Source organism: Dendrobates tinctorius, unplaced genomic scaffold (genome assembly GCF_039654945.1).
Source record: "Dendrobates tinctorius isolate UK_male_01 unplaced genomic scaffold, ASM3965494v1 ptg000015l, whole genome shotgun sequence".
In the NCBI taxonomy this organism is placed as follows: Eukaryota; Metazoa; Chordata; class Amphibia; order Anura; family Dendrobatidae; genus Dendrobates; species Dendrobates tinctorius.
The window spans coordinates 35,677,353-35,692,718 of NW_027361683.1; the positions used below are offsets into that span (position 1 = coordinate 35,677,353).

The following is a 15,366-nucleotide window of genomic DNA, read 5'->3' on the forward strand; positions in this document are numbered from 1 at the left end:
AAAGGGCATCACCAGAGATAAGTCTCTAGGGACTGTACTTTTTCTCCTGCATGATATTGATGAATCAAACAGGAGCATCACGCAGAAGATAAATAAGAGTGTGCACCTCCAGTGAAGCTTAAATACAAGCTCTGTGTCAAGTATGTGTTGACACACAGCCTTACTGATGTCTACAACACCTGTGTAGAGTACCACAGAGCTGTCATTACTTACAACTCATGCAGACTCCCAACTCCCCACACACTGACTGCTGCAAGATGAAAGCTGGAATGGGTATTTGCAATGTCACATAGCTCTGCTCTACTCTACACAGTGAAATCATGAAAAAGAGCAGGGTTGTATGCCATTACATGTCTTACATGAGAAAGCCAGGTCTGACATTCTCTGGGGCATGTTCTTTCTCTACCCCCTTATACTTATGATTGGTCAACCTCATGCAGGGGAAGAAATAAAGTTGAGCTTGATCACGACTAGTCTATGATGTGGCCAGTTTAACACGCTCACACTGGTGAAAGCACCTCTTTAAAGGCAACCTGTCATGTCGGATAACCCTAATAACATACAGATATTGGGTTAATCTGCAGGTTATGAAGGTGTGGCACCTGAGAGAAAATTTAATTTAGTCCCCTCTAGAGCTGCTGGCTTTCAGTCATGCAGGCACTTCAGCAAGGATATAGTCATCGCTAACCATTCAGTGACTGTCGGCTGTAAGCACGCCCCGGGGCTTTGACTGACAGCCGGCTTAGTAGTGCATCAGAGAGCAATAAAATTAATTTCTCCCAGGTGCTGCACTTTCAATAAAACGGCCTGAAAGCTTCATAACACTATTAACCTAATTTATGAAAACAAAATAATTTAAACTTTTTCAAGTCGTCGTACAATATGGAGGTAATACACCCGATTTGTAAGTTAATAGCATTATACGAACAGACAGGTTCCTTTTAAGTGTAGAGTAAGTGACACCAAATAATTTGGCATTGCGTTGCGATTCTGCCTGGCAGGTACAAATACATTTCAGTCTCTAATTCTTAGAAACTGAACATTGCGGACAAGTTATAGTGCTCTGATTCGGTATGTCTATACTGTGTGCTATAGCTTTACAGCAAACACTAGGATTTCCTTGAGCACCTATATAAAAAAAAATTTAAGTATAAGGTAGTAACATAAGGTGAGATGATCCTATGGGGGATACTCTGGATGATTACTAGCAACATATAAAGATCATAGTCTTGCCAGTGTTATGACGAGTATGACACAAAGATACCAGCATGTACTTCTACAGTCTTGTGAGACTTCTAGATTTTATTTGTAGTTGCATCCGCTATCAGCAGTATATATTGCTACATGCGGGTTAGTTGATAGTATTTCACATCACATTTAGGACAAGTACACTTGGTTTTCTCACCACAAATGAAACAGTAGAGAAGAATAAATTCACAAGTGTGATTAACTCTGCAAATATTTACCAGTGTTATCCTGACTTTTCAGCTCTAACCAGTAAGTGTTCAGTCATTGATGGAACATACTAAACTGTGTTCACATAATAATAGCAATGACCGTTCTAGATCAAAAGTAAATGTTTAATTCAGGAGATGGGGTGTAAGTTAATGGAGGAAAACATGAAGGATGGATTTTGCTAATAGTTGGCATGGGCAATCATACAAGGGCATAGCCAGCCTAACATTCGAACCTGTATCTTTGTAACAGTAGAAAAAAAATGTTCTAAACTGCACAATACTGTATCTTGAGTCAAAGAAAACGTCATCTTTCTTAGCGACAGGTTACAGACAAAAGCCCTTTAAGATGACTGCAGCACTGTTGCAGGCTGTGTCTTATCGGCATGCATTAAAACTTCACATCGCAGATATACTAGCTTGCATACACACACACAATGAGCCTTGTTAGAACACGTATAAGCACAGAATTGCAAAACACAAAGTTATAACCGGCTTCACTGGTAACAAAATAACAGCCAACTCAAACACAAAATGACCATAAAAAAATTATAGAGCATCCTTTTATGGTATGTATAATTATGCAGCAGAGGCCCTAACATGAAGACAGGATGTACTGCGTCCCACGCTTACCAGGTAAATCAAGTAAATTAAATTTGCCTGCTCCGGAGCACCAAAGGTCTGGAATACAACTTTCAAATGCATCTAATACACATAGATCTGTTGCAAAGCCATTATTCTAATGAGACCCATCTCCCATCTGTGATAGAGACGTATACTGCATATTAGGAAAACATAATTTTAGACAAAGGGTTAAATAAGTATTGAACACGTCACTAATTTCCTAAGTAAATATATTTCTAAAGGTGCTATTGACATTAAATTCTCACCAGATGTCAGTAACAACTCATCCAATCCACACAGGCAAAGAAAGCAAACCATAGATGGCCATTACTTACCGTAAGTTATGTGTAATAATGAGAAATTACTCAGGAAAAAAGTATAGAACACGCTTACCGAAATGTATTTACTACTTCGTGCAAAACACAAAAAATGCCCCAAAACATGAGCACGGACGACTGTGAAATCAGAAGAAACCTATTACAAAAGAGAGTCCTCCAATAAATTCATATAAATAAAATTTTTATTGAACCATGCCTTAAAAAGATTTTAAAAAAGGGATGACATCACACAGAACGAAAAATGAAAAAACAAGCTAACACTGAGCAAGAGGATAAGTTATGTCCAGCAATTACATAAGAGCTTGCAATGACGTCCCTGAATTAATAAATAAGAGCAAATGTGCTTTAAACAGACTAGGGAGAAATGCCAAGTGCAAGTGAATAGGGACATAAAAGCATCCTACAGGACTAAACGGGGTTATTTTTGTCTAAAAAAAAAAAAAAAGACTCCAAGAAATTCACGAAAAGAATGTAAAACATGATATGGAAGGAGCAAAATCAATTGGAAGCCTAGAGAGCAGAAAAGTTCTATTTATAGCTCTTATTTATTAATTCAGGGACTTCACTGTAAGCTCTTATGTATTTGCTGTGATTGCTGGACATAACTTATCCTCTTGTTCAGTGGTAGCTTGTTTTTTTCATTTTTTGTTCTGTGTGATGTCATCCCTTTTTAAAAAAAATATTTTTAAGACATGGTTCAACACCTCCTGCATGGAGAAACTAGTCCCATACATTAATCAGGTGTGATTTTGGCCCATTCTTCCACTTCCAATCACTCTTCAAATCCTGAAGGTTATTTGGGTTCCTTCCATTAATTTTGTATTGGATTCAGGTCAGGTGATGGACTGAGCCATTCTAGCAGCTTTATTTTCTCTCTCTCTCTCTCTCTCTGAAACCAATTGTGGGTTTCCTTGGCTGTGTGCTTGGGATCATGGTCTCGCTGACATATCCACTCTTGTTTCATCTTCATTATCCTAGTAGATGGCAGATTTTTATCAAGAATGTCTCGGTACATTTGTCCATTCATCCTTCCTTCAACAACATGAAGTGTGTCAATGCGGTATGCTGAAAACCAGCCCCACACCATGTTGCCACCTTCATTCTTCACTGTTGGTATGGTGCCTTTTGGTCTCCGAACATGGTGTTAATTATAAAATGAAAAGAGAAAAGGCGCTCCAAGTGTGCCACCCTCAATATAAGACACAGCGACCATAATATTGTATATACTCACCTGCCTGGGTTGTAACCTGGCACAAATCTGTATTGATAAGAATTAACGGCTGCTGCTCTGACCACTGTCCCACACACAGATGGGAAGAAACGTATTCAAACCAAACAGGAAAAAGAGCAATAATTTTATGTGTGCTGCCTCAAAGTGAGGCCCGAAGATTACCGTTCTTTTTCCTGTTTGACTTGAACAGTGTGTATTATGGCATCCAGAAAGTTGAATTTTATTCTTATCTGTCCAGATTACAGTCTCCCAGTATTTCACAGGTTTGGCTAAATGTTGCTGAGTAAACTTTAAATGCGCATGAACATGCTTTTTGTTCTGCAATGGAGTCTTACGTGGTGAGAGTGCATACAGGCATACAGTTTGGGAATTCTTCTGTAACCAATGCAATCAGTATGTTTTGCAACAATAAGACTGCTAAGGACTTGAGACAGCGCATTGGTTTTAGCCATCCTGAAATGATTCTTGGTAATGAGACACCTCTCTATGGGCCATCAGTTGAACCAGCTGATATTATTTTTCACTAAGTGAAAGGATTTCTTTAGAATTACTGATAGATTTCAGCTGGTGTCATGACTTTTCATGGCTTTTTGAACCTCTCTGTCTTCATGTGTTCAATACTTTTTCCCAGCGTCATTCCTCATTATGACACATAATTTAATGTACGGACATCTATGACTTGATTTCATTGCCTGTGATGATTCAATGTGTTAGCGACATCTGGTGAGAATTTTACATCAATATAATTCATAGAAATAGGTTTACTTAGAAAATTTTTAACTTGTTCAATACTTATGTCATCCGCTGTGTGTGTTCGCCTATATATATATATATATATATATATATATTTATTTATTTTAGAGGAGGTGACCCGTGCTACAGGTAGGGGTCACTGTTTGCTCCCCCCAGGATGCGCACGGAGGCGCATTGAGGACATGATGGGGCATTACCGTCGCAAGTGTAGCTGGGATTGCAATGGTGAAGCAGTGTCTGATGTCACAGGTAGGGGTCACTGTGTGTTCTCCCCAGGATGTGAACAAAGGTGTATGAACGCCATAGGAGTGCATGGCAGTCACAGGTGTAGCGGTGACTGCAATGCAGACTAAAAAAGAAGTGTAGTATTGGACATGCTAGTGTCCAAGACAGATTTAGGGAAACCTGCTCTGGAATGTGTGTTTTGAAACTGACTGCAGTATGTTAGTGGTGCAGTCAGATTCATTTCTGGTCCAGGTTTTCCATGTGGCTTTAGGCCACAGGGCTATATGTTAAAAGCCCTGCAGGAAAAGGTTTGGGTGTGTCAGTGTCAAGTCCAGTGTGAGTTGGTGCTTGTTGCTGTGCAGAGCAGTTGGTGTTGCACAGCACAGCCTGTCAGCGGAGCCAATAGGCCTGACACCCACAGCGTACACAGTAGTACTGTCATCCACGGTGACTGGTCTCGGATGTGGATGTCTTGTGCCAGGAGGTGAACCGGAAGTAGACAGTTCCTGTGCCTGAAGGAGGACTGGCGTGTGTAACGGGTGCAAACAGGTGGATATGGTGCCCGGCTGCAATCCGGAGGAAATCAAGAACTGTGTACGGCTGTGTGCGTAAATAAAGAGACATTGATACAGCGGTGCATCACCCGCGGTAACTGGTCAGAGGAGGATTGGCGTGTGTAGTGATTGCAAACTAACAGAGTGTGAGCCCCATAGGGGACAGTGCCAATAATGACTGTAAAGCGCCGGGAATTAATAGCGCTATATAAAATGAGTAACAATAAAATAAATAAAGCTGTGTGAGTCAAGAGACGTTGACACAGTGGTGTAGGCGCCCACAGAAACAGGTCAGAGGAAGACTGGCGTGTTTAGTGACTACAATATGTAGTATATCGTGTTCTGTGCAAACTAATGAAGTGAAGCTGTGTGTAAGAGACTTTGATACAGCGTGCAGTCGCCCACAGAAACTGGACACAGGGAAGTCCAGCGTGTTTAGGGACTGGGATTTAAAGCTGATGTAGTGCTATGAACTGGTGTGAACTTAACACTAATGATATGCACTTGTGTGAATTTGAACTTTAATGCTGTGAAGACATTAGAGACTTTTGTGTTTGAATTGTGTGGGTCACTGCCTCGTCACCGTGTACTACGATATAATATATATTATATCAAAAAAGGGCAGCACTACCAAAATTATAGAAATTGGTGCAAAATCTATTCAGCAGTGTCCAAACAACAGAGTTAATAAATCAAGAAAAATAGGCAGCACTCCAAATTAAATGTGAAAAAAGTGGATACTTTACTGATCCTCAGGTGGCGATGTTTCAACGGTGACCCGTCTTTATCATGGCTTGGTAAAGACGGGTCACCGTTAAAACATCGCCACCTGAGGATCAGTAAAGTATCCACTTTTTTCACATTTAATTTGGAGTGCTGCCTATTTTTCTTGATGATATATATATATATATATATATATATATATATATATATATATATATTATATTTTATAGGGGTACATACCTTTGCAAACAGACAAACCAACCCTGCTTAATCTACTATTTGAAGTGTAACATTGGTTTTAATCTTTATTTAATCAATAAGAACATACAAATATAAGAAACTTTGTAATTTATCTCATCAGAGAAATCGGCTTATTCTTCCTCCTGGATTTATCTTTCACTCAATTCAAAATCTGTATTTTGTGAAAACAGATTTTTCCCATTACTGAGATAGCAGGAAATACTAGTGAGTGGTGCAAGTAAAATTCTATGGAGGGGGAAGAAGGAGGAGGAGCTCAAGGCAGACAAACATTTCTGAGAGTTCTCCTGACAACAGTTTTTTCATATATCTTTATGAGCACCAATTGTCATCTCCCATCTTAGGAGTGGGAAAATCTTTGTCTACTGAAGACAGATTTTACCTGTGAATTGAGAATTTTGAGAATGATCAGTCCAGGAGTAGAAAGCAGTGAATTTATCTAATAAGATATATTATAAGCTTTCGTAGTTTTAATGTTCACAATTGATTTCTGAAAAAAAATTAAAAATATTAGATACTCTAAATCATATGCTTTCATCTATGCCCTACATAATACATACAGTTGTGTGCAAAAGTGTTTCCCCCCTTCCTGATTTCCAATTCTTTTGCATGTTTGTCACACTTAATAATATTAAGGAAAAAAAAAAAATAATTAATGAGTTCAAATTTCCTAGTCACACCGAGGCCTGATTATTGCCACACCTGTTCTCAATCAAGAAATCACTTAAATAGGACCTGCTTGACAAAGTGAAGAATACCAAAAGATCCTCAAAACTTAGACATCATTCTGCGATCCAAAGAAATTTTGGAAGAAAGGAGAAAAAGTAATTGTGATATATCAGTCTGGGAAAGGTTATAAAGCAATTTCTAAAGCTTTGGGACTCCAGCGAACCACATTGAGAGCCATTCTCCACAAATGGCCAAGACTGGGCAAAAATGGCCTGCATGGCAGAGTTCCAAGACAAAAACCACTGCTGAGCAATAAGAATATAAAGGCTCATCTCAGTTTTTCCAGAAAAGTTCTTGATTATCCCCAAGACTTTTGGGAAAATACTCTGTGGATTGACGAGACAAAAGTTTAACTTTTTGGAACGTTAATGTTCTATTACATCTGGCATAGACGTAACACAGCATTTCAGAAAAGAAACATCATACCAACAGTAAAATATGCTGGTGGTGGTAGTGTGATGGTCTGGGACTGTTTTGCTGCTTCAGGACCTAAAAGACTTTGCTGTGGTAAACGGAAACATGAATCCTGCTGTCTACCAAAAAATCCTGAAAGAGAATGTCCGGCCATTTGTTTGTTATCTCAAGCTGTAGCGCAGTAACAGGACAATGATCCAAAACACAAGCAAGTCCACCTGTGAATGACTTAGGAAAAATGAAATTAAGACTTTGGAGTGGCCTTGTCACAGTCCTGACCTTAATCTGATTGAGCTGCTGTGGCATGACATTAAAAATGTGGTTCATGCTCGGAAATCCTGCAATGTGGCTGCATTACAACAATTCTGCAAAGATGAGTGGGCCAAAATTCCTCCAGAGCGCTGTAAAAGATGCAATGCTAGGTATCGCAAATGCTTGAATGCAGTTGTTGCTGCTAAGGTTGGCCCAACCAGTTATTAGGTTCAGGAACAATCACTTTTTCACACAGGGCCCTGTAGGTTTGGATTTATTTTTCCCTTAATAATAAAGACCTTCATTTAAAAAACTGTACTTTGTGATTACTTGTGTTATCTTTGTCTAGTATTTAAATTTGTTTGATGATCTGAAACTTCTAAGTGACAAACATGCAAAAGAAAAGGAAATCAGGAGGGGGCAAACACTTATGCACAAAACTGTAGGTTTGTATAGCGTTGGAGACATGTAGAAGAAAATATGACTGCAGAAGTTGCTTGTTTGTTGCCGTGGATGTGCATAGGAGCTGTAGAAATAAAGCGGAGTTTTATTTTGGATGCAAATGGAGTCAAGTATAAAAAAAATGAAGTTCAGGAGCATTCAAATATTTTCTAGATGAAATTACTCAAATTGAAGACTGATTTGGAATCATGCAACAAAACAAAAAATGTAAGGCATGCAAAGATAAAGACGCAGACAAAGTTGGCACAAAACAAACAAAAAAAGAAAAATAAAAAAAATGTGCAAACTGCATGATGTAATACCAACCTCCAACATTAAATTGCTATGTCTGATATATATGTTTTCACCCTCTAGTTTCTTTGCTCTTTTCTGTGAACGTGAACAAAAATAAATAGAAAAAAAACAATGAAAATTAAAAATAGTTATTTCTACAGTAGGGAAAGTGACAAATGAAACCCATAGGTCATAGGTATTTTTTTTTAAAATTTTTTCTTCAGAGTGGCACAGAAAAAAAGGGAATTCAAATCACAAAGGGCTTCAGGTATAAAACTACTAATTATTGAAGATAAATCATAATGCAGGTTATATATGAAAAATGGTGCAGATAAAAGTGAGAGCATTTTTGTGGTGCTTATTAAAATATATATATATATATATATATATATATATATATATATATATATATATATATATTTATTACAGGTTTTTCTCTAATGCAGCATTCCTCATAGCTCTCCTGTTCTCAAAATAGCTGCTCCAATATGAAATGATATTACTAACATCTACAGTAACAGGAAGAATTCCAAATTGGCCAAGTCCCATATGTGAATGTCTAAATAGATCAATATCACTTTGGGGTTGACAGACTACCCATCAAAAGGAGGCCGATGGACCGGTCTGATTACATGGGCCTTTATTAACCGCCATTTGTGCAGTGTGAGAAAGAGCGATGAAGGAGGAGAATCTCATTTATTGAAAAACAATGTCACAAAAATCATGTCCCCTCCACATTTGTTTAAATAAAACAAAGGATTTTTTAATGCACTTTACTTTAAATGCCTGCATTACCTATTATGGAATAGTTTCTCTTTCTAACTGAAGTGTATTAGTATATACATATTTTTAATAATGCAATGTAATTATGATCATTTTTGCACAATTATTAAATAAAACTTAAAAAAACAATAACAAAACAAACACAACATAAAATAAGCACATGCAAAGGCTTCTTCATGAATTTTGCATGTCTTTGTAAATGCGGAATAAGAATAGCATATAAAGTAGGCTGGTAAAGCTCATGTGTTATACAATGGCCATGCTTTATAATGGCTTTCTACAGAAAACACTGAAAACACTGGGCTTTGCTCATCTAAGATCAAATAAAAACCAAGCACTCTGAAGCTTCAGTGATGTTTAGGAAATTAGCTTCACAGAGATTAGTTCCTGTGGGAAGTACAGTCACTTGTGATAAAGGAGGCCCAATCTTTCATGGATTAATTCTTATTTATATTATTGGAAATTAAAGGGTTTTTCCATCAAGTTTTAAATCCCAATGAGCTTGCTCTATCAAGATATAATGTTACCCCGTTCTCGGAAGATGTTCCCAGTCTTTGTGGACAAGCAGAGACTACAGTACGCAAGACCAAGACCACTCAAGTCAATAATTGGCTCAGCACTCTTGTGCCAATTATATTGGCAACATTGCCTAGCTGTCCTGAGCGCTGTGGACATGAAGAGGAAGCTTTAGAGGAGTGTTCCCCAACTCCAGTCCTGAAGAGCCACCAACAGGTCATGTTTCCAGGATTTCATTAGTATTGCCCAGGTGATGGAATTATTGCCTGTGCAGGTACTGCAATTATCACCTGGGCCATAATAAGGAAATCCTGAAAACATGACCTGTTGGTGGCTCTTGAGGACCAGAGTTGGGAAACACTGCTCTAGACTATGGAAGGCAGAACAATCTTCCTTAGTTTATTATTTTGAAAAAGAGAAAGCTGAAAATCACAATTAATGGAAAATCCATTTAAAATCTACAGAAAATAAGTCTATTATAAGGAAGAGTTCTAAAAATGTATTAACCCCCACCCCCCAATAAAAAGAAACAAAAATATGTATTTTCCTCAAAGCAAACAATTTCTTATTCGAACACGAGGTTCTTAGTTTAACATTGTAATCAGTTTTGTTAATTTTTGCTTAGTCCCAATAGAACAATATACAATTTTTGTATATGTGGTGAATGCCGCTCTACAACTAAGATACAACTAATTTCCTAAAGTGTTATAGCGAAATGAAAACAGACCTGTTGGCTAAATGGCCATTGTTTGACAATACTGGGTGAATATAAAGTTCATCATAAACCTGCAGATTTTCTATTGGATAGCAATTCTTAACAATTTGGGGGAATGAGACATTTAATAAATCAGTCACCTGTTCCGTGATCCGTGTACCATCCGTGTATACATATGTGACATCTGTGAGACCGTGTGCTGTCAGTGTGATAGGTTTGGAATGAAATGCAGCATAGAAATTAAAGAGTGCTATGTATTAAAGATATTCAAAGATCGTGATGAGGAACATGATAGCTAGATCCATAGAAATTTCAATGTGCTAAATAATTAGTGCTTTGTGAGGTGTTTTCTGTTATTTTTAAATAAATTTATTAAAAAAAAAAAAAAAAGGCGTGTGATCCCCTGTAATTTTTATAGCCAGCAGAAATAAAGCCGACCACTGTGGACTAATGTTGCTATTCTGGGGAAGGGGACAATATCCCAAAAGGTTCTCAGGCTATTAACAGCTCACAGCTGTTTGCTTAATCTTTACTGGTTCGTTTACTGGGGTCCCCCAGAAAGAAAATTATATAGGGTCCCCCTATAATTTCTAACCAGCAAAAGCTAAACAGACAGCTGTGGGCTTTAATTGCCTGGGAAGGGGCCATGGATATTGGCTCCCCTCCCAGGCTAAGAGCATCAGCCCTCAGTCACCGCAGGAATGGTGCATCCATAAGATTAGCCAAATCTGGAACTTCGTATTGTGCGACGACACAGCATTTAGTCATAATTAGGCCAGACGTGTTTTTCTTTGGTGTGTCAAGAGACATAAGCCATTGTTCATATGAGCCTGAATGTTCACTCTTGAATTGATATTTGTTGCAACGTATTAGGCTGCTATCCTTGGAGAACAGGAATGCAGGGTCATTGAAAAATTGATGTTTGCTAATGTGTTGATTACCCATTGTAACAGTCCCATGCAGCTTTGTTAATCTGCAAACACTGAAGGATAAACTATGCAAATTGATTGAATACTCAAAGAGAGATGACCTCATCACATCCCTCATTTCACTATCACCTGTGATGGCCTGAAGGACATTGCTGAACTATAAAAGGGGATCTTCCTCTGTTCCCACAGAGATTCTTCAGGATGCCAGCTTAAGAGACCACAGTCCTAGCTGGAGGAACATAGATCTGCTCCATTGAACATCACTAAACCCTCAGAGACGTTTGGAGAATCCAGGTTATGACAATTAGGCCTTGTATACAAAAGGAGAATTGGAGTAAGAAAATCCACCAAAAAGATATAAAATCAGAATATTTTTATTTCAATTACTCATAAGTTATGAGGCACCATACATAAAACAGGGTCACATAAATACAGAGCTCCAATGAGAGGAGGAATTCAGGTGCAGAAAAAACACACATGCAGCTGTGCAAAAACAACATACAGGCAAGAGTATATATTGGATATACGGACTATAGTAAAGTGACAGTGCTTCAAGTCTGATCCAGAGAATACTAAGGTAATCCAAAATGTGACCACCTCAAAGTAATATTTAGTTACACCATTCAAAATTGCTTACCCATAGCTGTTAAGTACACCGCACGTGTAGCACCTAGGCTTGAAGCACTGTTACTTTACTATAGTCCGTATATCCAATATGTACTCTTGCCTGTATGTTGTTTTTGCACAGCTGGCTGTGTGTTTTTTCTGCACCTGAATTCCTCCTCTCATTGGAGCTCTGTATTTATGTGACCCGGTTTTATGTATTGTGGTGTCTCATAACTTATGAGTAATTAAAATAAAAATATTCTGATTTTATTTCTTTTTGGTGGATTTTCTTACTCCAATTCTCCTTTTGTATACAAGATTTTGGGAGTAATTCCACGGCTATTGCATGCAATGGGGTGATCACTTTGGGTCAGGGCCACCTTTAATATGCTTACTGTCCTGAAGATTTTGTTTGCTAGGACAATTAGGCCGCCTGACCCCATGGAGACATTCAGAGAAGCCAGGTTGGGACAATCAGGTCGCCTGGCCCCATGGAGACGTTGGGAGAAGCAAGGTTGAGAAAATCAGGTCACCTGGCCAAGTACCTCAATGGACTGTCAGCTTCTTAAGCTTGTCATTACCTGCTCTCTGTGGGTGCCCTACAAAAGCGGGGTGCCACTGGTCGGGGTAGTTGGCCCTGGAAGCCCTGTAGTCACAGTTCTCTAATCCCAGCAAGCCAGTGGAAGGGTGAGACTCTGTATGTATTTGCTGAGACTGTTCTATATGTTATTGTCTGTTGGTGGTTCAATAAAGTATTGCAACACTTTTTTATCCTCACCCTGTGCTGTCTAAGTAGTGTTCTGCCCACTCATCCCATTCTGTGGGATGAGCCCTGGTCCATGCTGTCTTTCTAAAGACAGCCGGGCCAGAGGGCAATTCACCCACTGACCCTCATGTCTAAACACCTTGCTCTTCCCACATGCCTTGGTGTGGTTGCAAGTGGGGTACATAGGGTTGATTCAATATTGAAAAAAGAAATAGCACTCACCATTCCTTCTTAAAAAAAGGTTAAAGTCCTTTATTCCATGTGGCGGAACAATCCTTTAACATGCAGGGGAAGCAGGGAAGTGAAAGAGGACAACAGTCCTTTCGTGCCTATGCCAGCGCTTCTGCGAGTCAAAAACCTTGGTGCTGTTTCTTTTTTCAATATTGAATATACTTGGTCTTCAACACATTTTTTATGCACAACCTAAGCTCCTTATCAAGTGGTATGCTTTATATTAAGGACTTATTCAGACAGCAGGCAACAGTTTGGTGCCGTTTTTTCTGCTTTTCCACTTTTTGCTGCTGTAATAGGGTTGATGTCAGCCATTTTATGGCCGTTGACATCAAGTCCGGGGGTTAGTAATGGAAAGGCATCTATAAGACACCCCCATAGTCAAACGTAATAAATAAAGAAACCGAGTAAAGTGCTTTAATTGAAATAAACATGCTGACTCATTTATTTTAAATAAACACTACCCTCTTTTACCATTTGATCACTGTAAAATAAAATAAAAAAAAAAAACAAAAAAAAAACAAAAAACATTCCTTACCTGTCCGACCAACGACAATCCATTTGTCGCACTAAGAACCCAGCTCAGCTACATCCGGATTGCATGACTGAACAGTGGCATGATGCAACTGCTCAGCCGTGAATCTAGGAGACACTGAGGTGAGCGTGCGAGCCTATGAACTGTGACAACCTTATGACGCCACAGCTAGCACCGTGAGAAATTTCTCATGGTGCTAGTGGTGACGCCTGAACGCTACCGTACTGTGCCGGCCAGCTCACACTGAACTGACTGTGGGAACAGCTGGCTGTGACCTGCGGTAACCTCAATTACGTTACCGCTTGTCATTGAAGTTGAGACTGCATGCTAAGCATCTCCTGGATTCACAGTCAAACGGTCGCATCATGCTACCGCTCAGTCATGCAATACAGATGTAGCCGAGTTGGGCTCTTCGTGGGACAAATGGTTTGGTGTCAGACAGGTGAGGAAGAATATGGTGTTTTAATTTTTAATTTTACAGTAATTAATGGGAAAGAGAGGGTGGAGAGTGTTTATTTCAAATAAACAAGACTGTGTTTATTTAAATTAAAGGTCTTTACTCAATTTCTATCTTTAATACATATGACTATGGGGTTAGTAATAGGGGTGTCTTATAGACACCTCTCCAATACTAACCCCTTCTCTTGACGTCAGCGGCCGTAAAAAAGCCGACATCAACCCTATTGCCCCACTTTCCACTGCACCAGGGCAAGTGGGAAGAGCAAGGCTAAACACGAGATTTCAAGCATCTTATGGATGTGTCATTTCTTGAATGGTTGAGAGCGGATTTCTTGAATGGTTGAGAGCGGAGGTTCGTAACCTCGTAGGGGGACAAATATTCATAGCCCTTTCCCAGGTTATTAATATCACTGCACAGTTGTCGGCTTATCCTTAGCTGGTTAGACATTATAGCTGGACCCTACCTCATTTTTTTCTGGGGTCCTCTGTAAACTAACCAGTAAAAGCTAAGCAAACAGCTGTGAGCGATTATTAATAGCCTGGGAACCTTTTGGGATAATGGCCCCATTTCCCGATTAGTAACATCAGCACCCTCAGCACCCAGATGTGGGCTTTCCCTCTTCTGGTTATGAAAATTATGTGGGAGCACCTGCCATTTTTTTTTTTTTTAAATGATTTATTTAAAACACGATGTACACAGAGGGTGCGGAATACAATTCCCATCATTGTCGCCTGGTCATGCTGATCTTGGAGACCAGGCAGCAATGATGAGAGCTACCTTCAACACCCGGCGCCTGGGAACAGCGCGAACTGTACCGCTTTTCTTAGGTGCACTGATGGCACATGGATGTCATCGGTGTTTACGTGTGCATCACGCATTCTGTCTGTGGTGCGTGTAAAAAAACTGACACGTGCAGACCACCATTGAATACAATTGCTGCGCATGTGTATTTGTGGTCCTTAAAAAACGGACCACATAGAGGCAAAAAACCGATGTGTGAAGGGGTCTTTACACTGTGCAGAATTTACTTTTGTCCTGCTTCCCATTTTCGCTACTGCTCTCTCAGTAAACACCCATGCACAATTAGGTCAAGATCACCAACTTCTTGTTACAAAGCCATGTGATATTTGGTGAAAGGAAGAGCATGTTTTTATCTCAAGTTAGAACTAGCAAGATTCTATGCAACACTGTAATGGTTGTTGCCATCACTGTGGTTAGCGTTACGATTTACTTGCTGCAGTTAATGTATGATAAACCATAATGTACGCAGACCAATAACACAACTTTAATTTGCTAGTCATCAGCGAGTACTTTCTAGCTATATAGTTGGAGGGCGTCTCGAATATGCACATGACTAATTGGTAAAACAGAGAGCAATAGTATAACCAACACTGCGCTTACCTTTCTCATGCGAATTACCTCTTCCTCTTTCTCAGCTGGTTGCTGTAAAAGACATGGAGGAAATTTAAAAAAATAAACTAATACATACAATTCATTTAAACTCAAAATAAACAGAAAAAAAAACAATATAACTA

At 39.1% G+C, this 15,366-nt stretch overlaps 1 protein-coding gene across 11 annotated transcripts in view; it reads right to left on the reverse strand.

Moving 5' to 3' along the window:
• The window catches only part of LOC141076171 (protein 4.1-like), a 382,293-nt gene that overhangs the window by 50,059 nt on the left and 316,868 nt on the right, over positions 1-15,366 (reverse strand). For 9 of the 11 annotated variants that reach the window (XM_073563556.1, XM_073563577.1, XM_073563527.1 and 6 more), the window contains 2 exons: positions 15,233-15,274; positions 8,324-8,386 (listed from right to left, as the gene is read on the reverse strand). In XM_073563556.1, the coding sequence (XP_073419657.1) occupies positions 8,324-8,386; positions 15,233-15,274 (105 nt within the window). The remainder of the gene's footprint in view (positions 1-8,323; positions 8,387-15,232; positions 15,275-15,366) is intronic. The other 2 variants (XM_073563551.1, XM_073563519.1) reach the window with 1 other exon arrangement.